Source organism: Electrophorus electricus, chromosome 14, assembly GCF_013358815.1.
Source record: "Electrophorus electricus isolate fEleEle1 chromosome 14, fEleEle1.pri, whole genome shotgun sequence".
Lineage (NCBI taxonomy): Eukaryota > Metazoa > Chordata > Actinopteri > Gymnotiformes > Gymnotidae > Electrophorus > Electrophorus electricus.
This window is the reverse complement of record NC_049548.1, coordinates 20,497,220-20,525,104: the sequence shown is the minus strand read 5'-3', so window position 1 is coordinate 20,525,104 and position 27,885 is coordinate 20,497,220. Positions and strand designations below refer to the sequence as shown.

At 41.2% G+C, this 27,885-nt stretch overlaps 1 protein-coding gene across 1 annotated transcript in view; it reads right to left on the bottom strand.

The window, feature by feature from the left end:
* Nucleotides 1–17,222, bottom strand: part of LOC113581731 (zinc finger protein 385C-like) — a 47,065-nt gene extending 29,843 nt beyond the window's left edge. Inside the window, exon 1 of the mRNA XM_035533234.1 lies at nt 17,152–17,222. Coding sequence (XP_035389127.1) covers nt 17,152–17,161 — 10 coding nt within the window. The 5' untranslated portion in view covers nt 17,162–17,222. The remainder of the gene's footprint in view (nt 1–17,151) is intronic.
* Between the last annotated feature and the right edge of the window lie 10,663 nt (nt 17,223–27,885).

The window sequence follows — 27,885 nt, the reverse complement described above, 5'->3', positions numbered from 1 at the left end:
GTAGGGACGGGTCCAGGGACAAGACTATGGGCAGGGTTCGTGACAAGACCAGGGGCACACATGGGACTCGGGACCAAACCCTGGACAGGAATAGGGGTCATGGCAAGCTGGGAGACAGGAGCCAAATTGGTAAAAGGAGCGGGACTGGATCCTGAAAAAATATCTGTGAATCCATAGCCCCATAGTCCATTATTTGAGCGGCATCCACAGTGCCGGAAACATGAACATTGCCGGAGACTTCCACAGTAAGCGCATTCGTAACGCTAGCGTTATCAGTAGGTTGTGAGCACTTACCAGGAGTCTCGACTGCCTTAGTGTCTGATGTTCTCTTACCCTTGGACTTATGTCGAGAACTCCGTGTTCCCACAGTGCCAGGGGTATTATTCTGCCCAGGGTGGTCCTGCTGAGAGAACTCATCTTCACAGCTAGACGACCACTGACCGGAGAGGCCTGCACTCGCTGTGTTCTCAGTAGGTCAGTCATTCTGTAACGCAGGAGGGGTGGAGCGCGAACACACTTGCAACGTGCCGGCGCATTGGATGTTATGCGAAACTGAACTAACTAGGGAAGCCATAATATAAGGGACGGATGGGATAGAATAACTACATGTATTTATTAACAGACACAGATTAACAATACCGACCAGAGCAAAGAATAAACAGACAAACACAAGAGGAACAGGCTAAGAGAACAATAACAAGCTAATAGGGTTAGGGCAAGACTAAGTTAAACAAAATAGCGTTAACTAAAGCACACAGAAAATATTACAGACGAGGGAACAGCAGAAAACTAAACAAGGAAAGCAACAGACAGTGAGGGTAACTAAACAGGGAGCGCAGGGAGAAAACATGAACGCGGGGTGAGGAACGAAATGCGAGATTAAACAGGCATATAAAAAATACATACGAACGAGGAGTGAGAAACGAAATCTAATGCGAGACAAACAGGAGCTAGGACAAACATATGCGCACGGAGCGTGGACAAACACGATCTTACCAGAAACAAAGAATGACCGACAAACAAGAGATGCAGGAATGGGGTTTACATAGGAATGCAATTAGGGACAAACTCAGAACAGCTGGACACAAAGGGAAGGAGACATGGAGCCATGGAAACTGACAAAACCCCGGAAGTGACTCAGTTGCTAGGGAAGCAGGTAACAAATATTTGTTAATATTAGGCACTGGCCCTTCAGACTCTTCCAAGAACATTTACTAAGAGGAAAGACAGCAGCAGGTAACAAATATTTGTTACCTGCTTCTGTCTTTCCTCCTAGTAAATGTTCTTGGAAGAGTCTGAAGGGCCAGTGCCTAATATTAACATGGCGCTATCATGAGGAGAATTCAAATGCTGAGAAGAATGAGATTTATTAAAGGGCAAATACAACGGTCCAGGGTCAAAGAGCCAACACAAAAAGATCCAGGAAGCATAATAAAAAAAAAAAGAAAGTTAAACATGAAAACTAAAAAGAGGAAACCTGAAAGAAACAATGGAAAACAGGCTAATAACAAAAAGAGAACAGGCTATGAGAACAAACAGAGGCTAGGACAAACCACAAGGTAAGCTAGGGCAAACAAAGCAGCAGTGTACAAACGACTTGAGCTAGGACAACCACAAATAGACGGAGGCTAGAACAAACGACATGGGCTAGGGGGAAAAAAGCTACATACAGCAGAAATAACAGAGGCTTGGGATAACATTAACCAGTGAACAGGGAAAAACACTGGGTTTAAATAATAAAATCTAACAAGAAAGAAATAAGGAACAGGTGATACAAATGAAAGGTGAGAAAAGGCATCTGCTTCAACTGGCTCTATGTCAGGATAAACACTTCACTACCTGTACAGGCAGGATAAACACCACTATCTGTGCAGGAATCTCTCAGGATAAACACTTCACAAATGTACAGGCATCTGCTTCTACTGGCTCCATGTCAGGATAAACACTTCACTATCTCTAAAGGCAGGATAAACACTCCACTATCTGTACAGGCATCTGCTTCTACTGGATCCTGCACTGCACAGTATGTAACCCAATATCTGCTGCAACAGTCATAAAAATTGACATCTGATCCAGTCATAAGAATCTACATCTGATTCAGTTAACAGATGGCTGTTACTGTGAGGAACTCATAGGAGATGACCCTTGAGTACCGAACTGTAGCAGATGATTTTGTGTCTTGGTGTGCGATTAATGTATGGATGTGTGCATCTATTATACCTGACACAATAATTTTGGTTATACACTGACAGGCTGAAGATGGTGGAAGAGATCTTACAGTTCTTCTGGATTAAACAGGAGTGATATTAGTCTCAAAGAGCAACATCCCTCTTCTAAGGCATATGTGTCACCATCAAGTCATTCGCTGAGTCAGTGCCTGAACTAACATGACTTAAAATGACAAATGTATCCAGATAATAAAATAACAGATATATCTTTTGTAAGTCACTCTGGATATGTGTGTCTGCTGAATGCCGAAAATGTAAAATCTAAATATATCCAGATAATAAAATAGAGACAGAGAAACAGACCTCCTACAGAAGATGAGAGAAGCAATAAAAGGATAGAAGATGATAGACATCAGAGACAGGAGCAACTGCGACATAGCACCAGTGATGTATAAAGAGAAAAACTGAAGGACAAATAACAAAACTAATAGAAAACTGGAGGGCCACATTTTCACTTCAGTTCTATTAGTGATACTCACGTTTTTCTCATCTCAGTATGATGTAATGCACCTGAACATCTCAAACATTAAGTATCCATTTACCAACACCCCTCATCCTGGGACACTGAATTGACCTGGAAAAAGACACTCTGACAAGTGCTACAATTAGAAAGACATAGCTGTTTAAAAGGCTTAGATTGAGCATGCTACATTTAACGGAGTAGGCAGCCGCCGTCAACAGCAGACATCATTACGGGCATATAATTGGGCCATGTGTCAATAACAGATGCCACTCAAGCAGTTCATAGAATATTGGGGATTAGGGAGGAATGATATTAGTAGAGATAGACAGACTGACATCTATATGAGCGCGAGAGAGAGAGAGAGAGAGAGAGAGAGAGAGAGAGAGAGAGAGAGGTCTAAAAAGTAACTTATAAACTGTAAAGACATTTTTTTCCCTTGAAGGCAACCTCACTTCCTTTCACATCTTCCCAGTCTTCTCCAGTAGGTTATGCATTTCCTCACAATATCTTTGGTTTCCTATCAGCAGTCCTCTCATCACTGTTGGTCTTGTCAAGCTCATGATGAAGTTTTACTTGACTGTTCGGAAAAGCTTCTTGTCATTTTTACATAAACTGATTTTTGGTCATAAATTAGGTTTTATAAACTTTTTGTCTGTTAGCAATATAATATATCTTTAAAATCAGAAATGTAGGGCAGGTTCTACATATATTAATGTTAATGTAAAGCTTCTTAGAGGCTTAATATTCCTCCCATCATCCTACAGGCTTGATGTGTTGATAAAACAATAACCCTAATCCTAAACCTAACTCTAACCCTTATCCTAATTATTTCTAAATATTTATTTGTAAAACCATAACATAATTTTTTTCAGTTAATAATTAGTTACACAATGTCATATTAATTTCTTTTTTAGTGCTTTAAAAGTATAGAGGGCTGTTATTGTGCTATTTCCAAAGATTCCAGTGCTCTGCTTAGGTTTAATAAATCATTGCCATTTCAAGACAAGATTAAGATATATGTGGAGAACAAAAAAATTAAATGTCTTAAACATTATTCTAATAAACTGGATAAAGGGGCTTGCAGCTCACAGGATAAAGAGGGTGCATGAGTGCTGCACAGTTAGTCAGTATACCTAGGAGTTTAATGGCCACAGCAAGTTACTAACTACTAAAATATCTTAAAACAAATCAGAGGTTTATGACATTTGAACCGATGAAGAACTCCAACCCTAACCTACCATAACTCTAACCTTAACTCTAACCCTAACTCAAACCCTAATTCAAACCCTAACCTACCCAACTCTAACCCTCCATCTAAGTCAGTGCAGCAGCACTTCAGAGTCAGTGATAAATATTCACATACAGATAGGTGAGTGACTGTATACTGATCAAACATCATAACAATCTGCCCCCCACCCACCAAACAAGCTGCACCCATCAGGTAGCTCATATTTTAATCTTTTAATCCTTATGGTACATATGTTACAAGATATATCTGCCATAACATATGATTGAATAATCGATAGGCAGAGTACATTCAATATGATAGATATTAATTTATATTTCCACCTTCTGGGCATATCTGACTAATGATAAATGAGCTTGTATCTCTCAAGGGATTTAGAATAAATTCGGAACTAAAACTTGTAACGGTCAGTAATTTGTGTACTGTCCCTATAAAGTTACATTTACATAAAATGCGTGTGCATGTAGGCCACGCAAAGGAGGTTTTTGGTTTTTACTTTACTTTGGTTTTTAGGACTAACTCCAAAGCGTTACAAACTGCAGATGTCATCTCCCAACTTGTTTAACTATGATGCACACCCCAGTTAAAATCATTTGGTGGCATATCAATGAAGATGAAATGCTAATGATGAATGTTGAAATTGTAGAGGGGGACGTGAACTGAGACTTTCCTGTAGAGTTCAGACTAGTTTCTGCTCTATGCCACACCCACAGGGGAGAGGAGTCTATGCATAACTCCATTTTGTTCATGGGAGCCAAACACATTCTGGTGTTCTGGTATTACAATGAGCAGCCCCTGTGAGAGTAGAGCAAGATCAGTGGGAGTACAGCAGGAGTACAGTGTGATGAGTGGGAGTACAGCGGGAGTACACCGAGATCAGCGTGAGATCAGTGAGAGTACAGCCGGAATATAGAGAGATCAGTTCAGCAGATTCTCTTGCTTTGAATGATGACCAATTGCTGCTTGAACTCCAGAGATTCCTTACTAAGGAGCCTAATAAATAGTTCACTGTCCTTAGAAATCACGTAATTTCATGGGACCAGTTCTGTGACTTATTCAAGAAGTTTTTTCTTCCAGCTGAAGAATGCATTCTATGAGGTATACTGAACCGTTTCCAATTACCCAATGAGTCCCTTCCTACCTTTGTTGCTCATATGCTCAGTGACTTCGACAAACTAAGGTTCCCACCACCTGGACAGTAACAAGTTACAATTATCTACAGACAAGCTCTTGAAAAATAGTGTTGCATTTTATGGCACTACTATCTCCTCTGTAGTTAACTTTCTAATGTGTGCCCATGAACTGCACTCTGCACTCAGCCCATGCAATCCATTGTAGCCCCAAGAGGAGTATATAAGTAAGCCTTTGAAAAACAGAGTCTGCTTTAACTGGTCTTTACCTGCTTATACATCTCGCAACTGCCCTAACTGTAATGTCGTTCCAAACACAGAGACTGGTAATGCTCAGAAGCAAATGGAAGGTGAATCTCGTCATCTGGATTGTAGTGACACAACATGCAGTGCTAATGAAAGAGGGAGAAAACAGATCGGAAAACTTCAGATGAGGGAGGTCGTTTCACGGAGGCAGCCTTCCCTCCAGATCCTAAACTCGCCTCATTCAAATCTTGATTCATTACATGACCCACCCAGTTTAGGTCATGTGGAAGACATTTCTTCTAATGCATTCTGGAACACGCCACTGAGAGTGAAAGTGAACCTTAATGCTAAAGCACTAAATACTATGCTTGTCAGCTATAAGGGCAAAGCTTACTGACCAGTCTAACGGCAATACTCAGCCCTGGGCAGCTCCACCAATTCAATTTGCAGAAGGCACCTGCTGTAATCCTGATGGGATTGTATGGCTGACCATTGGCTTTATGTGTAAGCATTTCTATCACTGCTTTGTCATTCTCCCAGCCCTCTCCATCCCTTTAACCTTGGGAATGGATTTCATGCCATGAGTATCTGTTAGCATTCACATCGCTTCCAGAACCATTGCGTTTGCTGATGGGCCTCCTGGCTTTGATGACACAGACATCAAGGATATCTGTGAAGGAGGAGAGTTAATGAGCATTGATGAACCACCGTTAACGCTCAGTGACAAAATGGATAATGCCTGCTTGGAAACAATAGATAAAGCCAAACTAATGAGTCTTAGTTTGGAATGGAAGAATTCAGCCTATTGTTTGATGGGTACCTAGGTCATACCGATCTGACGGAGCATGTTATTAATACAGGGGCTGCAAAACCAATCAACCTGCCCCTGTATCATTCCTCTCCCATGAAGAAAAGGATAATTGAGGAGCAAGTCCAAAAGATGTTGCAAGACAGAATTATCGTCCAGTCCATGGGTGCTGCCTGTAGTTATCCTTAATCGTCCCGGCTTGGAACCCAGATTGTACATGGACTACCATGGCCTTAACCAAATAACAGTCAAAGACTCATACCCACTACCTAGGGTTGATGAATCTCTAGATTTTCTTGCCAGAGGGAAGTTTCTTACCACGCTAGATCTAGCCTGAGGCTACTGGAAACTCTCTGTAGCGGAGGAGTCCAGGCCTAAGATGGCTTTTATCTCCCACTGTGGTCTATCCCAGTTCCAGGTTCTCACATTCGGCCTCTGTAACACTCCTGTAATGTTCCAGAGGCTAATGGACAATGTTCTTGCTGGACTCATATAGAAGTGCTGCGCAGTTTACTTGCATGACATTGTTGCTGCCTCACCGACATTCAAGCAACACCTGGCTGACGTGCAAGAAGTGCTGTCCAGACTTGATCAGTGGGTCTCTCTTTAAACCTGATGAAGTGTCAGTTCTGCCTAAAAGAGCTCACTTTCCTTGGGTACCGTGTTATCTTGTCAGGTATTCTACCAGACCTAGACAAAGTGAAGGCTGTGGCTGACTTTAAAACTCCAAGCATGGTGAGACACATGAGGAAATTCCTGGGTCTTACAAGCTACTATCGTCGCCTCATTAAAGACTACGCATGTCATGCTGAGCCCCTGTTTGCACTCACATCGAGTAGACTTGCTAGGTGGTCACTATAACTCCAGGACTTTGACTTCAGTGTAATCCACAAGCCTGAAACAAAGAACAAAGTGCCTGATGCTCTGTCTCATAATCCATTGCCCGGTGGTGGGGCAGTAATGGACATTCTACCCAATTTTGCAATGATTGGCAGCCTGGATCTCCGTGCCCTACCTTCCGTCATGCCCACAGATCGTGAGCATCTGCGACAACTACAGATGGCCGACCCTGTATCTGGCAAGCTACTAAGAGACCTTGAGAACATGCCTGAAAGTGCATAGGGGCCGATACCCCAAAGTACTCTGTCCAGGATGGTCTGCTATACTACACTGACCCAGAAGCATCTTGTGCGATGCATCCCATGAAACAACTAAAGTTGTTTGCCCCCTTGTCTTTGAGAAATGCTCTGCTGAAGTACTATCATGATCACCCAACGGACGGTCATTTAGGACTCACAAAAAAAAATTAGCCCAATTGCGGCTCAGATTTTTGTGGCCCAAATTACCTTCAGATGTCAAGCGATATATTTCTTCCCGCACAGTGTGTCAGCTCATAAAACCTAGTCAGAAGAAGCCCGCTGGCCTTATGATTCCCATACAGCCCAAAAAACCATGGGAGTACACGAGTGGATTTTGTGGGCCCACTACCTCGCACACCTAGTGGGAATGAATATATTATTGTGTTTGTTGATTACTTTTAAAAGTGAGTGGAAGTGTCTGCCATGAGAGAAGCTACTGCTCAGATTGTCGGCAACAAATTCATGAGCAAAGTCCCCCTACCTATCTTATTTCCGACAGTGGAAAATAAGTGGAATAAGTGGACAGTGGAATTTCCATTCGTGAGCGACTTCTTTGAACACGTGGTGTCTGCACTGGGGACTGAGCACAGGCTTAAAGAAATTTATAGAAGCATAAACATACAGCCAGAGCAGACTGCACATTGATATAATTTATAACAAAAACTCAAGCATACTTTACATACCACCCACAAACTAATGCTACAGAGCATGTCAACCGCACATTAAAGACTGCAATCCGCTTGTATGTGGGTGACAAGCACACTTTTTGGGACAGGTTCAACCCAGATCTCCCTTGCGCTGCGTACTGCACCACATGAGAGCACAGAATACAGTCTTTCAGTGATGTTGACACTCATGATGACTGGCAAAGACCTCAGACTTGTGCTGACCCTGACATTGACTTCGGAGCTCAGGATGCTGACAAGACTAACTGCAACAGCAAACACACAGGAACACACAGGAACACACTACTCACTAAGGCCTAGACACATACCTAGGATCATCTCCGGTCTTGGTCGGAAAGAAGATGGACTAACCCCTATCACTCTCAAAGATTAAGCTTTTGAGTAGGTTACATTCATAGACTGCTGGGGTTTGTTACATGCCACTTCGCTACCATGTTTGGGTATTTGGGTGCTGTTGGGACCTTGCTAAAAGAAAAAAAAGAAGGAAAAACAATATTCTGTACTGCTTGGGGTGCTGTACTACGTTGACTGTATTTTGTTTTCATCAGGGAATATGATATACTGTCATGTATGCCATCACTATATATGGTAACAACTTCTGTTTCTTGAGGTAGGGCTGAGTTTAATTGGCCCGGGGGAAATATGTAACAGTCAGTAATATGTAACGGTCAATAATTTGTGTACTGTCCCTATAAAGTTACGTTTACGTAAAAAGTGTGTTCATGTAGGCCACGCAGAGGATGCTTTTGGTTTGTACTGTACATGACAGACATTTCTGGACCCAGCTCTTCTTCTGTCATTATTTGTGTATTCTGTCATTAAATGTGTGATGATGCACACCCCATGATGCACACCCCAGTTAAACTCATTTAGTGGCATATGAATGAAGATGAAATGCTAATGATGAATATTGAAATTGTAGAGGGGGACGTGAAATCTGAGAGTTCAGACTAGTTTTTGCTCTATGCAAGAAGGCCACGACCAACGGGGGGGAGGAGTCTATGCATAACTCCATTTTATTCATAGGAGCCAAAAACATTCGGGTGTTCTGGTATTACAATAAGCAGCCCCTGTGAGAGTAGAGCAAGAACAGTGGGAGTACAGCAGGAGTACAACAGGAGTACAGTGAGGTCATTGGAAGTACAGGGGGAGTATAATGACATCAATGGGAGTATATTGGGAGTACTTTGTGATTAGTGGAAGTACAGCGGTTGTACAGCAGGAATATAGTGAGATCAGTAAGAGTACAGCAGGATTACAGTGTGATCAGTGGGAGTACAGCGGGGGTACACTGAGATCAGCATGAGATCAGTGGGAGTACAGCCGGAATATAGCGAGATCAGTGGGAGTACAGCAGGAGCACAACAGGAGTACAGTGAGGTCATTGGGAGTACAGGGGGAGTATAGTGACATCAATGGGAGTATATCGGGAGTACTTTGTGATCAGTGGGAGTACAGCGGTTGTACAGCGGGAATATAGTGAGATCAGTGAGAGTACAGCGAGATTACAGTGTGATCAGTGAGAGTACAGCGGGAGTACACCGAGATGAGCGTGAGAGTACAGTCGGAATATAGCGAGATCAGCGGGAGTACAGCAGGAGTAAAGAGAGATCAGTGGGAGATCAGTGGGAGTAGAGTGTGATCAGTGGTAGTACAGGGGGAGTATAGCGAGATCAGACTCAAAGAAGGCTGAAAGAAGGGGAGGGGCATAGAGAGGAAAGGGAATAGGTGCAGAAGGGGAGGAGTATAGAGAGGAAAGGGGAGGGGTGTAGAAGGGGAGGGGCATAGAGAGGAAAGGGGAGTTGTGTATAAGGGGAGGGGCATAAAAGGAAGAAAGGGAAGGGTGCACTTCTAACTCCCCCTTCATATGTACCTTCATATGAAATGCAACTGTAATCACTGGGGCAATCATATGCTCCTGGGTATAATGGGGATATGTTCAAACATGAGCTCACAGTTCTGTAATATACAGTACTATGCCACAGTCTCATGCCACCGTAAGATTTGTTATTTTAGCAATGATAATGACCATAATTATTTCTGTATCTTTATTAGAATACAACACGAAATTTGTATGAAATATTAAAAACAGAAATAAATCAGTTTCTATAGATTACAGGGGCAAGTGTTTCCCTTACACTTGAGAAATAGCAAGAAATGACAACCTAAATTTAAAGTACTCTGGGAAGTGCTGAACGAAGCCTGATATAATATACCAGTAGATTACTTCAGAAAAGTTCAGGACAGTCTCTCCAAAAGAGTTCAATATGTGCTTAGTTCCAAGAGAGGTCACACTAAGTACTGACTTTTGCCAGTAGAAGCCAATTTATTCTGAAAATGTAGTTGTTCTTAAAAAAAAATTGTGTATACATTTCCTGTATGTAACTCAGAAATAATATATGAAATTACATATGGTCATTATACCACTGCTAAAACAACAAATCTAATGGTGGCCTAATACATTTGCACAGTCCTATAGATCCCAAATCCCAGTGCATGTGCATGCACACACACATGCATGCCTAAAGTCAGGGGGTTGATGTTCTTCAAGCAGTTTCCTCAGCAGGGTATTTTGTGTGGCTCAAACAGCATGGCTACCCCCGAAACAGCCCCTAAAAATAAGCCAGGAACATCTGCACTGGAGGAGATAAGAATGCTTCAATCAGGCCTGGAGCTTATTGAGCGAAGAGCAGCTTTGCAGCCTCTCCTCTCACGCTCCATCTTTCTCCCCCCCTCTCTCAGACACTTCCTCCCTCTCCCTCTCTCTCTCTCTCTCTCTCTCTCTCTCTCTCTCTCTCCCCCTGCCTCTCTCTAGAGAGCAGGATAATTAGAAGTATTCATTGGCTTTTAATTATTACTTCTGCTTTGGGCACTAGGGAGAGATTGGCTGAGCCATTGGAAACCAGATCTAATGCAGATTATGGAGTCATGCAGTACCATCAAAGCACACTGTCAGACAACAGCAGCTACTGCTGGTCTCTCTGGGTTAGTGTTAAAGAGTCAAGAGCAGGGTTAAACCAGTTCACGCTAAACCAGTTAAATCAGGCTACTGCATGTCCAAAGAGATTGTGGATGACTTATATTTGCATTTGATTTTCTTCAGTGTACATGCCATTTTAATCTGGCATTTTTAAAAGTTACCGGACTATTGAGATATATTAAGTGATTACTGTAATAAGTAATTGCTTGTCAGAGTCCTACAGAGCAAATCCTGTGGCTGAGAAACTATGATTCAAAAACAGGCAAATATACTTGGATTGTTCAAGTGATGGTCAATATATATGCCAAAGCTTTTAAAATGACAACTGCAATGAGTGATGAGAGTTCTAAGATCACATTTCTGAGATGATGTTGTTTATGTAGAGTTTGCTTTTAAAACTACACCCATATTTAAAATATTTAAATAGAGAATTAGTATGGCTATTGATATACCTAGACTGACAACATCATTTTGGGAACTATCCCATTAAAGTTGAAATCATTAGACTTATATCAAAAGACATCTAAAGGAGATACAAGATACAAGCAGGCAACACACAAAACACCCAAAGGCATCAGTGTGTGAGGGTTTGTAAGCACAGGGTGTCACTCTCCTCAGTCCTGTGACTACTGCTCATGTTACTGCTCATGTCCATGGTCAGGGGCTTCAAGAGGAGGATAACCAATCACCTGTACAAGTGGCTCTGATTGCAACAAACCCTGAGCAGCATCACTTTGTACAGGAGCCAGAACAAGCTGCAAATTCCCATCGACTGCCTACCTAAAGAGTTCATGTTCACCTGTGCAAGAGTGGTATAGAGAATTCAGTGACTAAGAGCTCACAGGCTGGGACTGAGGTCAGAATGGGCAGAAGATAGAGAGCACAAGAGGCAGTAAATCAAGTGAGTCTCAATTACACAACAGTATGCTAGTTGAAACACCGTCTTTCTGGACAAGCTTTCTGGTGCATACACCATCCACCAAGGCCAACTAAAGGACAAAATGACAGGCAGCAACTGGGGCAGAAATAGGTGATAGCTGAAATAGAGGTGCTGCATGTGCAAGCCAAGTGCTGGCATACAGCAACAAGGACCATGAAGTCAATCTGAACAAGTTACAAACTGGAAGATCTCCTGGTCTGAACTCTGGCAAATGGAGCCCATCCAGTCAGTATTGGACGTGTTGCCTTCAACATTTTCTTGGGGAAAGAGAAAATGCTGTGCCAAATGCTGGAGCACATCCTGAGCTGTTATGGTAATGCTCAAACTCACTACACCTGGGAGGACAGAGCGGGTGAGTCCTTTGGGAGTAAGAAGGCCAAGTATGTAGACCTGGTGGAGCAGTGCTGCAGAGGGGTACAGCCTGCCCACTGATGAACTGGGGTGTCACAAAACCTTGTGTGGACTCTGGAGTGAAAGTGTACGTGCACACAAAAACCAGCAAATAGCGTAAAAAATCAGATTAATCAAACCTTGTGTACTCGCACCTGAACTCGTTTCCTCTTCATAAATCACAACCTTCTTCAAAATGTGCGCAGGTGAATGAGCCTTATATTCCACCTCTTTACCAACCACACTTATCCATAAATTTTCCATGCAAATGACCTTTTAATACTAAATTGGGGGTGTCCTATTCATTGCTGAGTCGTATAGTGGTAAGAATGGAGGAATGAAAGGCAAAAAAGGAATTTTGGAGAATGCAAGGTGGAAGTTCTTGTTTTGGAGATTGAGGAAAGAAAAAATGCATTGTTTGGTGGCCTCAGTAGTGGCATCACCAACAAACACAAGTTTATTGAGTGGAAATACATAGCTGCAGCAGTCAACCATGTCAGTTCCTCTGCCAGCACTGTTGCACAAGTAAAAAAAAAAAGTGGACAGACTTAAAAGTTGATGCAAAGAAACGAACTGCTTTACACAGGCAGAGTCTAAGTGTAACTGGTGGAGGAGAGCCCACACCTTCACCTTCACCATTACATGTGAGAATGGATTCATTAAATGGAGTAAATGGAGAACCCCTCTTAAAAAGGTTTGACTGATGAGCCCTGCACAGAAGAACTATGTAATTTTAATTTTTAAATAATTTTAGACATTTGAAATAGATGCAAAACTCAGTCTTCACTCTAAAACTGTTTAATGATATTTAAATGCCACTGTTTTATAATTTTTGAGTTTTAGTAAACACCAATCTAACACCATTCTTACTAAGGACCATTCTAATACCATTCTATCTGAAGACCAATCTAACACTATTCCTTCTGAAGTCCATTCTAACACCATTCTTTCTGAAGACATTTTAACACAATTTTTAGTACACACCATTCTATCACCATTCTTTCTGAAGACTATCCTAACATTCTTACTAAAGACCTTTCAAACACCATACTTACTAAACACCATTATTTCTGATGACCATTTTAGTAGCATTTTTAGAAAACACCATTCTAACACCATTGTTTCTGAAGACCATTCTAATACCATTCTTACAAAAGACTATTCTAACACCATAAGTAATAACTAATATTCTATCACCATTCTTGCTGAAGACTATTCTAAAACCATTCCTGCTAAAGGCCATTCTAACACCATTCGTAATAAAGACCATTCCAACTCCATTCCTTCTGAAGACCATTTTAGCAGCATTTTAGTAAACACCATTCTAACACCATTCTTTCTGAAGACCATCCTAACACCATTCTTACTGATGACCATTATAGTACCATTCTTTCTGAAGACCATTCTAACGCCATTCTTAATAAACACCAATCTAACACCATTCTTACTGAAGACCATTTTAACACCATTCTTTCAGAAGACCATTCTAACCATTCCTTCTGAAGACAATTTCTAACACCAGTTTTACTAAAAACCTTTCTAACACCAATCTTTCTGAAGACCATTCTAATAGCATTTTAACACCATTCCTACTGAAGACCATTCTAACACCATTTACATTTATGGAATTTAGCAGAATGGTATAAATACCATTCTATCACCATTCTTTCAGAAGACTATTCTAACACCATTCTTACTAAGGACCATTCTAACACCATTCTTACTAAAGCCATCCCTCAGCCAGATGCCTGAGCAGGTGCCTGACTACCACAGGTTTCAGTGCTACAGTAAGTGCAGACAGAGCACAGGAGAAGCTAGCGACTGATTGGCGCATCTAAATGGCTTGTGATGGTATGTAATTAAGGTTGAAGGATGAAGAAGACAAACTGGGGCACCGGGCCCAATCAAACAGTACCACAGCTTTCATCCTCTCAGTCTAAGAATTCCCTGCACAACCTTTCATCTCACATTCCACTTACATACCCAATCAGAGCAGAGGTCATGTGCTAAATCAGTGCTTTGGCCATGTGAGGGCTGTGTGTGTGCATGTATGTGCGCAAAACAACTTGCAAAATACTGTTCTATATCTGCATTAATTGGAAGAGTGCTTTATGTATCCATAAACGTTTTCCACATCTGAACTGTGCTGTGTATAACTGTAGCTGTTTGTTTGTGTGTGTATTGTGTATAACTGTTGTGTCTGAGTGTGTGTGTGTGTGTGTGTGTGTGTGTGTGTGTTGTGTTGTGTACAGCTGTTGCTGATGTGAGCACTTGTTTATACCTTATAGGACACTTCATGCCTTGGATGAGATTGGAGACTTATAAACATGTATTTATAAACATGTAGCTAAATGCCATAAATGTAGACTTAAAGAAATTTGTGTTGTATACAAGCAAATGTATGTTTGTAAATGTGTGTATGAATTGGTAATTAACAGAAAAATGGGGATAGAATTATACAAATCAAGAGTACACAGACCTAGAGAATGTGTTTCTAGAATTGTACAAATCAAGAGTAAATAGACCTAGAGAATGTGTTTGTAGGAGTGTACAGACCTAGAGAGTGTGTGTGTAGGAGTGTACAGACCTAGAGTTTGGAAGAGTGTACAGATCCAGAGTATGAGAGTGCTCAAGGATAAGTATGTATAACAGTGACTCTCCAGTTGGATTAGCCGTGTGTCTAGCAGTAATGTGTTTATGCAGGAAGTTGTGCATTGTATATGACAAGGTTAAACTCTGACACCCCAGAAGGACTTCCATGCTGAGACATAGCACTACCCCCCACTGTTTTCAGTGTTATCAGAATTCCAGATAGGTCCAACATATGCCCACAGCAGAAGGTGCAAACTGAAGAGCCGCTCTTGCTCCGTCTCTCTCTCTCTCTCTCTCTCTCTCTCTCTCTCTCTCTCTGCACTGAGTGCCCCCTCACACATGGTAATGAGCCTCACGGTGGCTGGCATCTCAAGCTGGCACTGGTGACTGTCACTAATAGAGACAAGCCTGGCATGGGGTCCTCGTTGTATGTGGAGCTACACTACTGGCAGAGAGAGAGAGAGAGAGAGAGAGAGAGAGAGAGAGAGAAACGGGCGGGCTGACTGTGCAGTGGGAGGAGACAGTGACAGAGGGCAGACTGTGCTGAGTCATGGGAGGAGACCGTGACAGAGGGCAGACTGTGCTGAGTCATGGGAGGAGACCGTGACAGAGGGCAGACTGTGCTGAGTCATGGGAGGAGACCGTGACAGAGGGCAGACTGTGCTGAGTCATGGGAGGAGACCGTGACAGAGGGCAGACTGTGCTGAGTCATGGGAGGAGACAGTGACAGAGGACAGACAGACTGTGCTGAGTCATGGGAGTAGACAGTGACAGAGGACAGACTGTGCTGAGTCATGGGAGTAGACAGTGACAGAGGACAGACTGTGCCGAGTCATGGGAGTAGACAGTGACAGAGGACAGACTGTGCCGAGTCATGGGAGGAGACAGTGACAGAGGACAGACTGTGCCGAGTCATGGGAGGAGACAGTGACAGAGGACAGACTGTGCCGAGTCATGGGAGGAGACAGTGACAGAGGACAAACTGTGCTGAGTCATGGGAGGAGACAGTGACAGAGGATAGACTGTGCTGAGTCATGGGAGTAGACAGTGACAGAGGACAGACTGTGCCGAGTCATGGGAGGAGACAGTGACAGAGGACAGACTGTGCTGAGTCATGGGAGGAGACAGTGACAGAGGACAGACTGTGCCGAGTCATGGGAGGAGACAGTGACAGAGGACAGACTGTGCCGAGTCATGGGAGGAGACAGTGACAGAGGACAGACTGTGCTGAGTCATGGGAGGAGACAGTGACAGAGGACAAACTGTGCTGAGTCATGGAAGGAGACAGTGAGAGGGCAGACTGTGCTGTTGGAGTAGAGGTTTGGATTAAGATCTGAAGCTGGAAAGGTGGAAAGCACTAATTAGAGGGAGGAGAGAAAGATAAAGAGGAGAAAGGCAAAAGGAGGAGAGGGATAAAAGAAGGGGGAGAGAGAGGAAAGGGAAGAGAGGAATAACAACAGACATGGATAAAAGAAGAGAGGGATAATAGATGGAAGAGAGTAATAGTAATGTTTTGTATGAATGCTAAGACGTGTTGGCCTCTTTGTTACCTGTTCTATCACCACCATTATGAAAAATTGCATCGGCTTACTGTAATAACATATAACGTATTTCACAGGAATTAAGTACTTCGGTAACAACCTATTAACCAAATAAAAATAAAGGTTTTAGTTGTGGTCAATGGAATTTATCCTTTCAATAGTGATACAGCGCTAAATCACAATCCTAACAGAACTGCCTTTCCTTGGGGTCGCCGGCATAAGAAAAAACCCTCCTAACTGCAGGGCACCGACACAGCTGAGGTCCCCACACGTTACAGCCGTACACTGTGGCTAATCTTGCGTTTGAATCGGTTGTCGAGAAAATACCGCAGGTTGGGGGATTTAACATAAAGCTCTGTGGGTCAGCGGCAAAAATGATTTAAGTTACTTTGCACACAAAAATGGATTTTAAATAATAAACAAAGTAAACCGGCAATGTAAAAATATTTGCTGAATTTGACCGATTCTGCTGTTCGGACCCTGCCGGTAAACGTCTACAAATGTTTTAGTGCTCCTAGTACCCAAACGACGCGTAACCCCAAGACTGGAGTTCGGCTACGGCGTAGTCGCTGTGCCAATACCACGGAACACGCATTTTGGTTAATGGGTTCCTATCACACAGCAATGTCGAGGTCATGTAGTTATATTAATACAGAGAGCCGTAAGTGATCTATGAATTTAATTTGGTCAACAAACAGTAAAACAACAAGTCCAAAACATGTCGGTGTGCTTTCCAGAAAAGGAAAATAATGTCGTTCTTACCTAATATCATGATTCCACGTGTTCTGATTACTATCTGTCCGAATTGGATATCACTGGAGATGGCAGAGACTTCAAACGATCATTTCTAGTAAAGCTTAATAAAGCTTAATTAAAACCGATAGCAGCGCCGTTAAAAAGGCAGTCGTGCTACTGTGGTGCCGTTTCCTTTTTTCCTCAGTGAAGAGCGTTCGTTAATCCAGCGCGCGCGGTTTCAGGTATAACGGTACACAAGCACCTCAGGCAAACGTCCAACGCTTCACTGGACAGTGAGGTGGGCAAAAACATGAAGAGGCGGTCAGTGTGTAGGTTTCTATTGGGGGTCTAGATAGCCTGGTGTATATTTGAACTAACCCGACAGTGATCCTCCCAAGAGCTACTTGGAAGAAATTAAGTGTGCGTCAGTGGGTCGCCTGCAGTGGTCAGGACACATGTAGGCGGGCGAGAGAGTTGCTCAGGTGAGAGCTTTCACGTTCTCTACATCATCATCTGTGCAGCATCTCTTCAGATGGAGTGACTGTCAGACATACTTTAGGTAATACTTGTCCGCACATTTGGACAGACAGTGGAAGCAGGTATTTTAATAGCATCAAACAAATACCTTAATGAGAAAGTTATATATGAAAGTTATATATGCAAAAACAAATAAAAACAAAGTTATATATGCAAAAACAAATCAAACCAAATCAAACCAACTCAAAGAAGTAAGAGACTGAGTGCAATATATTTAAACTAGAGCAGGATAAGCATGGATTCAAGGTCATATTGCCATATTTCCAACACACTACAGTGTGATGTGTTAGGGGCTGGAAGTGCTCCTCTCTAACCCTAATCCTAGCCCTACACTCTGAGGTGTTAGGGACTGGAAGTGTTCATCTCAGACATGTCCTGTTCACTTAGGAATGCAGCATTTACCAGTGCTTCAGCAGACACCTCTGGGAAACATTTTGACATTACGCAGTATTTTCATCTCTAAGTGTACGGCAGTCATTCCTTTCCAGCGTACTGAACTCCAACACAGGCTCACTTACTCTACTTAATGAGATACTGATCACCTGAACCACATCTTATTTAACCAGCAGTGTTACAGACTGGTGGAGAGCACGCCAAGATGCATGAAATCTGATTGGAAATCGGGATTATTCCAAATAAATACTGATTTCTGAACTCTTCCCAAATTAAAATATTAGTATTGTTGAAAATTAATATTAAATTATTTTCTTTGCATTATCTGAACACACTACATCTTTTTGGTTATTTTGACCAGTGGTCATAAAACAAAAATGTTAATTTACTCAAACACATACCAATAAATACTAAAACAAGAAAACAAAAATTTTGCAGTGGTCTCTTAATTTTCCAGAGCTGTGTGTGTAAATGTGTGTCTTAATAAATAAATAAGTCTTATACACAATAGCCAAAATTATAGAACACCCTAATTAATACACTATACCATTTAAGGCACAATTATGTTTAAAGGTCCTCTTAATAGAGTAGCATTATAGTAAAACTAGTACTTGTGTAAGCAAGTGCATGTGTGATAATATGCTCAGCTAGGCAACAATGCGCTCACACTCACTCACACACACACACACACACACACACACACACACACACACACACACACACACACACACACACACACACTATTGCTCAAAACCACATCATCTCAATAAACACCATCAGCACTATCATCAAATCTCAAATAATTGTCTAATTATTATTTTACATAATACTATGTAAAAGTACAGTACATGTAGGCTAATAGTATGTAGTAGGCTATTTTAAATGCAGCCATGGTCTTATCTCTCTCTTACACACACACACACACACACACACACACACACACAAACACCACTGCATGTATAATTGTAAATGACATCCAGAGCTGGAGACTAAGACCAGCTGTATGTAAAGCCCTTGTCTCAGCATTAGAGGACACACTTCCTGCCTCACAAGCATTGAACTCTCGGTACAATTTACCTTTTCACAGTGAGCTATTTTGCTGACATTAACTTTATGAAATACAATGACAGCATCAAGTCTGAGACAAGAACATATTTTTACCTGAGATTTTATGAACACCCCTGATGGTATCAAGGCTTTAGCATGATCAGGTTCTTCACACTGACATATCTGCAGCATGGTGATGTTTTGATATAGACGACGCAGGACTTACATCCAGCTGCCAAAGCCTGTCAGTTTTGCCAAAATAAATTTTATGCCAACAACATTTTTGCCATTTTGAAATGAGTAAGAACTAGATTTGAGTACTATAGTTGAAAGTGAGTGCCTAAAATAAGCAATGTGCTTGTGGTGTCTGTTAGGAGCATTGGTAGAGTTAGGAGATAGCTGTGACCTACCTGGATGCTTTAATTTCCTTAAAACAAAATCCTTCATATACCTCAAGCATCATATTATAATGTCAGCTACTTCTTAAGCTTCTCTTTTTAGATAGGAAGTGTTTTACTCCATTATTTTGGGCTTTGTGTCACATTACATGTGTTTACATAAACATAAACGTGTGTGTGTTGTGTGGTTTTATCACTGCAATAAAACAATGCCCTGGCAGTTTTATCTTATTCTGTGTAAAATTGAGATCTTTACCCCTAGTCTTCTCATTTTCACATCAGGACAACAAGCAATTCTGGGATACTGATTTGTTACTATGTATTATTAAATATCTATATAGTGTATTTTGTTGTCATTTATAGATGAAGCAAACCTAGCTATTGGTTTTCTTCTCATAATTTTGGTATTTGTTAATGTTAAGTGCATAAACAAAGTTAATGTCATAACGTATGTTATAATCCTGTCAGAGTTTGAAGCTTGGAGTACACAGTTTTCATCAGAGAACATCAAAAATTACTGTAGGCTTTGAATTGGAATAATGATAGTAATACATGTTTAGATAAGGTCATCTTTTTTGTTTACTTTTTACATTCTTATTGTTCATAAGGGGAATGTAAATAAAAATTAAAAATTGTTAGAATTATAATGTTTCAGTGTTGCCTTCATACAGTGATAAAACCATAAAGCATCAAGATTATATTTAAAAATGTCACATTAGAACTATATTTTAAAAGCATCATCTTATATCTGTTCAAGAATCAGTTTTAATAAAACCTCAGTTGTTCCCATGGGTCAACACACCAGAAGGAAAAATCTTTGATAACCTTTGATAGCAGAGATAGGATTAATGGTTAGGAAAGTTAAAACTAATATTTATGCTACCTGGCTGTCTTTTACTGCTATAGTCAGATTTTTCCACACATCACTAAAAACTATTTGTTTTAATTATATTTTTGAAGACAAGGATGAGATGTATGACATTTTGATTATTTTGATAAATAATTGTACTTCTGGACTAGTCTTATGGTTTATATATGCTTTAAAAGAACTACTCAGCAAAATGGTCACTTACCAGTGAAGCTAATGTAGCCAGCAAGCATTAGAAGCTACTTTACCCCAAAACCTTACTTAAATACATGCCTAAATAACAAGCATAACTTTAATACATTCATTAAAGTTCACATAATTAAAACAATTATGTAGTGCTCCAGTGCACTCATTTCCCATTTGCAGTTTGTTCAGCCGTTTTTACCTAAAGGGGGAGCTTTGGTCTATTCTTATTTCTGCATTTTTTTGTTTAAGGTTCCTCATGCAATTCTTAAATTCATGAAAGGAGTGTACACACTAGTCCTCATTTTAAAATGTTCCCTGTAGCACAATCCATTAACAGTTGTGTGTGGAGCTTACAATGTCTGCTAATTTATTGCAAATGAAAAGAGAAAAATAAAGAGAAATACAGCTAGAAAGAAAATAATGTGATAAGAAAAAGAAAAGGAGGCCACTTACTGGGAACAGAATTCACTCATCCACCCACCCTGGGCTCACTGGGAACAGTATTCACTCATCCACCCACCCTGGGCTCACTGGGAACAGTATTCCCTCCTCCACCCACCCTGGGCTCACTGGGAACAGTATTCACTCATCCACCCACCCTGGGCTCACTGGGAACAGTATTCACTCATCCACCCACCCTGGGCTCACTGGGAACAGTATTCACTCATCCATCCACACTGGGCTCAGTGGGAACAGTATTCACTCATCCACCTACCCTGGGCTCACTGGGAACAGTATTCACTCATCCACCCACCCTGGGCTCACTGGGAACAGTATTCACTCATCCACCCACCCTGGGCTCACTGGGAACAGTATTCACTCATCCACCCACCCTGGGCTCACTGGGAACAGTATTCACTCATCCACCCACCCTGGGCTCACTGGGAACAGTATTCACTCATCCACCCACCCTGGGCTCACTGGGAACAGTATTCACTCATCCACCCACCCTGGGCTCACTGGGAACAGTATTCACTCATCCATCCACACTGGGCTCAGTGGGAACAGTATTCACTCATCCACCTACCCTGGGCTTACTGGGAACAGTATTCACTCATCCATCCACACTGGGCTCACTGGGAACAGTATTCCCTCCTCCACCCACCCTGGGCTCACTGGGAACTGTATTCACTCATCCACCCACCCTGGGCTCACTGGGAACAGTATTCACTCATCCACCCACCCTGGGCTCACTGGGAACAGTATTCACTCATCCACCCACACTGGGCTCACTGGGAACAGTATTCCCTCCTCCACCCACACTGGGCTCACCAGGGGTGGTCTTCACTCCTCCACTGCTCTGCGCTTGGTTGGCTTTGTGAAGTCTGCGCTGGTGCGTTTTCCCGTTGTAGTGCATTTGGGCCTGGGCTCTGGAGTTCAGCTGAATGTTACACACCTCACACAATGTCAGAGTCTGCTGCTTACGCTCACGCTTTTGCTGGGGGTCTGCATCACTGTGGCGATGGCTCCCGCAAGGCTCAGGACTTTCGGATCGTTTATTTTCCAGGGAAACTGGGCTCAATGGACGCTTCATACCTGAAAAAGCAAATGTGAAAGGTGAAACATGATTTGAGATTAAACAAGAAGAGAATTAGAATGATTTATTGTCATTGTGCAGCAGTGGAAGAAAATGAGTGGTGCGGTACCTGATAGTGTTAAATATGTAAAATATTAGCAATAGTAACAATGAGAAGAACTATAAAGATAAGACTATAAATGTAAAAAAAAAGATAAAAAACAAACGTATTGCATGATTGTAATCATGATCTGGCAGATTTCACAACTAATTGCACAGTGATTTTGTTTTGCCTGCAGTAAAATCATTATGTTAAGATTGTTCATTGTTCATTGTTCAAGAGATGAACTCTGTTTAATTCATTTAAAGTAGGACTGTTAGGTCACATTAAATGCATTGGTTACGTATGGCCTTTTTACCCATGAAGCTAAATTCTCTGTTTTTGTAGGTTTAACTAAAGTTATGTACCATTAGACAGAACAGACCACCGGGGGGAGCAGCTGAACAATTTACTAACTGTATCCTTTCCGACAGCAGTGATTATGACCATAATCTCTAGCATGAATACACAGCTCCAGTTTTAGCATTCAGCAACAATATTTTATATGACAAAAAGGAACACACAGTGTGAGAGAGAGAGTTGGGTGACTGTGATAAGTAATGGATAATTTCTGTTTTTGCTTTAACACTGTGCGTGACCTGTACTTAACCCTGTGTGTGATCTGTGTGCATGCTTTCTTTAAAAGTTTGAAGGAAATTTTTAAATCATGAAGAGCTTGTTCAATCATCAATGATACAAAATATCACACACATGCAGTCTCTCTCTCTCTCTCTCTCTCTCTCTCTCTCTCACACGTACACACACACACACACACACACACACACACACACACACACACACACACACACACTATTGGGAGCTTTTTGTGTAAAGTCATCAATCAGAAATGGGGCCCATGTTGAAAGGTCCCCAGTGACCCATACAATCTATTTGTGTGTGATTTGTGCGTGTGTGTATGTTACTTAGCCTTTTCAGGGTCACTGATATTTTTAAACAATCAGGAACTGACGCTATCAAATGTCTTGCATTGATACACCTGTTTGTCTGTGCGAGCTTCAACAGAATGTCAACAGAAGTTTTACCGGTGTTATCTTAGACATCCACATTTGTACACACACCTTTACACAGAACCTTTACACAGGAGCACGTATATCCACCTTTGTCCACAATGTAAATAGCTAATAAATAACCAAAATAGACAAGAGAAGAGAAAGGTAGGTGGAAGAATAGGAAGGTGAGGCCCCTATGATCTAATATAAATTGTATGGGAGAAATTACTGTCTAGAGTAAGTCTAGAGTAAGACTCGTGAGATCATCACACCACAGCAGAACCCCTACAAGATACACTCAGAAAACACCCAAAATATCCAAAACACTCTCATAACTGATCATAGCATGTAGAGCACACTGCACAAGCACATGGTGTTTCAGATCTGAGAGGTGAAGCCTCAAGCAGCCATCTCAGCATGTCATTATTCTTCAATACTGACTAAACCCCAACCAACAGGCTCCAATACGGACTAACTCCCAACCACCTGATTCAAATACTGACTATCCCCAACCAACTAGCTCCAATATTGACTAAGCCCCAGTCAGCTACTAACACTGACCTGTTTCCTACCATGTTTGTGTAAACCCTGGAGTAATCAGTCATTCATCCAATGCAGTGTCTTGACATGATAAACCCAGAACACAAAGCAAGTTGCTGAGCTAAAAGACCAATCATCAAGGTTATGTACTCTCCTAATCAACCTCTGCATAGCATTACTAACTACATCTTAACATTAACAACCACAGCAACACATTACTAACAACACATTCAGAGATCACAGCTTGGCATAAGTGACCAGTTCTGGCCAACCTGATCTTGGATAGTCTTGATTCCATATCAGTGGAACCGCAAAGAAAAGTATGCATCAACTCACCCCTAGCTACTGTAAGGCTATGATATGCTGGTGAGCACATATTTATCACAACCTGCACCACTTTCAATCATAATACAGATTGTAATCATCTGTGTAAAATGCTGTAATCACAGAGGAGTGTAAGTAAAAGCCCTACAATCTTTTTTCTATCACCCAGTTGTTTTCACTGATTAATTCCACCTGCTGATTCGAGCTAATTTGGCCTATTTAGGTGTTTGGAACAAAATCCTGGGCAAGACTTTTATGTCCTGGACAATATCTCTAGGTTGTGATCTTTACTGGGAAAGTAAATCTGACATATCTGACATGAAGCACAGCAGGCTGAGCAGACGCAATAACTGCTGGGTCAAACAATCAGTGATGTAGACCACTGCTATGTTTTTGGACTTTGGGAGGAAACCAGAGAGCCCAGAGGAAACCCAGACATGGAGAAAACATGGAAACTGTGCCCAGACAGGGACTCAAACCAGAGACTCTTGCACAACATGCTAACACAACATGCTAACAACAGCTGACATCTCAGTCACTGTTTGTGATATTTGTGGAGTTCATAGTGTTTGTGATACTTATGTGTTTGTGGTCTTTGTGCTGTTTATGATGTTCATGGTATTTGTGGTTTTCATTATGTTTCAATAGCTTCTTGTTATGGGGAAGAGCTACAGAACACATATTTTATTTATATAACACTTTCTAAAAACAAGTTATACAAAGTGCTGTACATAGTATAAATAAAAAGAAATTGAATAAATTAAGATAAAAATAGAAGAAATATATAAAGAAAAAAGATTAAAATAAAATGAAGTACATTAAGATTAAAAGATAAAATATAAACAAGGAATGAAATACAGAAGCAGAAGTCTGTAATCTAAAAATGTTTCAACTCAACATCTAGAGCCTTCAGATCATTAGGAAGAGAGTTCTACAGCTTAAAGCCACAGTAGAAGAAAGAGTGTAGTACCACCTTTCAGTCAGGCAGCAGAAATGAAATTCACCGAGCAGTCACTCTTATCCAGAGCAAGTTACATATTTATCTAGACTACACTACATGCACTCCCTGGGAACTGAACCCACAACCTTGTTCTACCTGGTCTGCCAGGTGAGCTAGAAAAGTATATATGAATAGTATTTTATTATCAGTAGCTCTGAGAGCTCTTTTAGGAACATATGTAATAACTTAAAAAGCACTTCATTGAGATACAACACGGTGAGACAATGAAGGTATTTGAAGGTTATTAGGAATATCTTAAAGCCAATTATGAAAGACACAGGTAGCCAGTGCAGTTGTCTGAGAACAAGTATGCTCGCTCATTCTCACGTATGTTTGAACTTTCATCACAGCATTTTGCACTCTCTGGTAGCTACACTCTGGTAGTCCAGATCATTTGACACAAAATATGTCATTTTTTCATTGTCAGCTGTTAAGAGAATGTCATGGATATCCAAGTGGACATGATTCTCAGGTCACAGAATGCAGGTGTCCAAACTAACATTACTATGGTTCTAAAGCCAAGATTCCCAGACAGAGACTATTAAGAGTGTCAATGTAGTTAGTTATGCATCAAGTGCACACTGATGTAAGTAAATGTATTTAGTATTTATCTAGCTAACAGGAGCATGTATATATTAAATAGTGCAGGTCCTAGAATAAAACCATGAGGGACTCAACCAACAATACAAAATGGAGGGCGAGATTAAGGAGGTTTTAGAGGAGCCTCAGCTTCCAGAATGCAGTATACTGATGTGCATGCAGACACCAGCATGGTAAAGTCTGCATAGCATGTATGAATGGATACAAGAGCGACTCACAGGAGGCTGTAAAAGCCATTCAGAATCTTCCCATAAATAGCCTCATCTGTGTTTGTATGGAGCTCACTGATCCCACCCACGATTTACAACACAGTGAATCCACACAAAACAGTAAAAGCTTATGTAAAGCCCAGCAAAGGAGAACAGCCCACTTCTTATCTATCCCCTGCTGCCTTTATGGGAAAAGCACTTTTCCCACAATTCTGAAATCTGCTGCAGTACTTCATCTATAAACTGTCAGTGAAGCACAACTGTAAAGCACGACTGACATCATTGCACAAGTACTCCAATGAAGACCCAAAACTGGCAGCTGCCATTAAGAGGTTATGGGGGGGGGGGAACAGCCAACCGTACTCACTCCTAAAGATGTTAGTAAGATACTAAGATTGAGGTCAGTAAGATCACCCCACTGTACTGCCACATTCAGTCATATTTTATGGGTATCCACACAACATAAAGATTTTATAGATATATTTTTGTGATGTTCATAAAGTAGTGTGACCTTTATTACGTTTATGTATCACTACATTTGGATGGATGCAGCTTCTCCAACATTGCATCCACATACGCATGCTCGCACGCACACAGACACACCCTTCCACCCCCCATACACGCCATGCACACACACCTACTCCCCCCCCACACACACCTACCCAACCACACACACACACACACACACACACACACACACAAAAAAAACCCTACTCACCCACATGCTCCTTCATATGGAGTAAATATAACTGACCTTGAGACGATGACCCAAAAGTTTAGCAAAGTGATAATCCAATTAATTCGCTATGATTAGGGCAATAGAGGTAGTCTGGGTAAGTAGGACATAGAACGCACAAGGACAGGACTGGGAAAAAAAGAGATGGAGGAGGAGACAGAAGAATGAAAAGATGTATAGAGAAAAAGAGGACAAACCTGTAAAAGGAAAGCCATTTGATTTTATGCTTTATCAAACAAAGGGTGTCAGGGTATTAACAAATGATTCAGGTTATCATCACCTCCCACTTTGCTCACACATGCTCACACACACACGCACGCACACACACACACACACGCGCACACACACATGCGCACGCACGCACACGTACACACACACGCGCAAACAGGCACATTACTATCCAAGGAGCATCTGTACGCAGAATATGTAAAATTCATTTTTAAATAAAAACAGTCAACTGGCGGTAAATTAATTTAATGTCAGCACGTGTGTGTCTGTGTGTGCATATGTGTCTATGTGTCTACATTTCACTAACTGCTCTGTTCTGGCTCTTTAACACACGTACATGCACATGTGCACCCTTATCACTACAACAACCTTGCAATTTGGCAATCTGGCTGCTAGAGAGCAAAAGCCTCTCTCTCTCGCTCTCATTCTCTCTTTCTCTCTCTCAAGTCAAGTAAAAATGGCTTTATTGGTATGACTGTACAAAATACAATATTGCCAAAGCATGGAAAATGCTGAAAATGAAAAATGTAACTTTATATAATAATACTAATAAATAAGAATAAGAATAATAAGAAGACAAAGAAGCCACCACCAATAATAATAATAATAATAGTAATAGCAATAGTAATAGTAATAGAACTTAATAGCAGATAACATTTTTATTGACTTCTAACATGTCATTAACAATAAATTATAACTATCTGTTTTCACATTGTCTCAATACCATATCCACTTTTTCAAAACACTTAACACATTCACCATATCAATAGACTATGTGAACTACAGTCTATACATTGCATTGCTTTGATACAAAAGGCACTCAATCACCACTTCTTCCAAAATTCATGAATACTTTTCAGTCCATGTTCACCACCAGCAAAAGTCTGAATGATTACAGCAAATCTTGTACTTAGATACTCTGCTCTTTAACTTTCAGTTCAAAACCCAACAAAAATCGTTTAACGTTCATCGTGTTTTGTGTTGTATAAATTTAGTGCTATTCCTCATGTTTTGCTTTTGTTTTGTTTGTTGTGTTTAATAAACGTTTGTGTCAGTTAAGATGACAGCT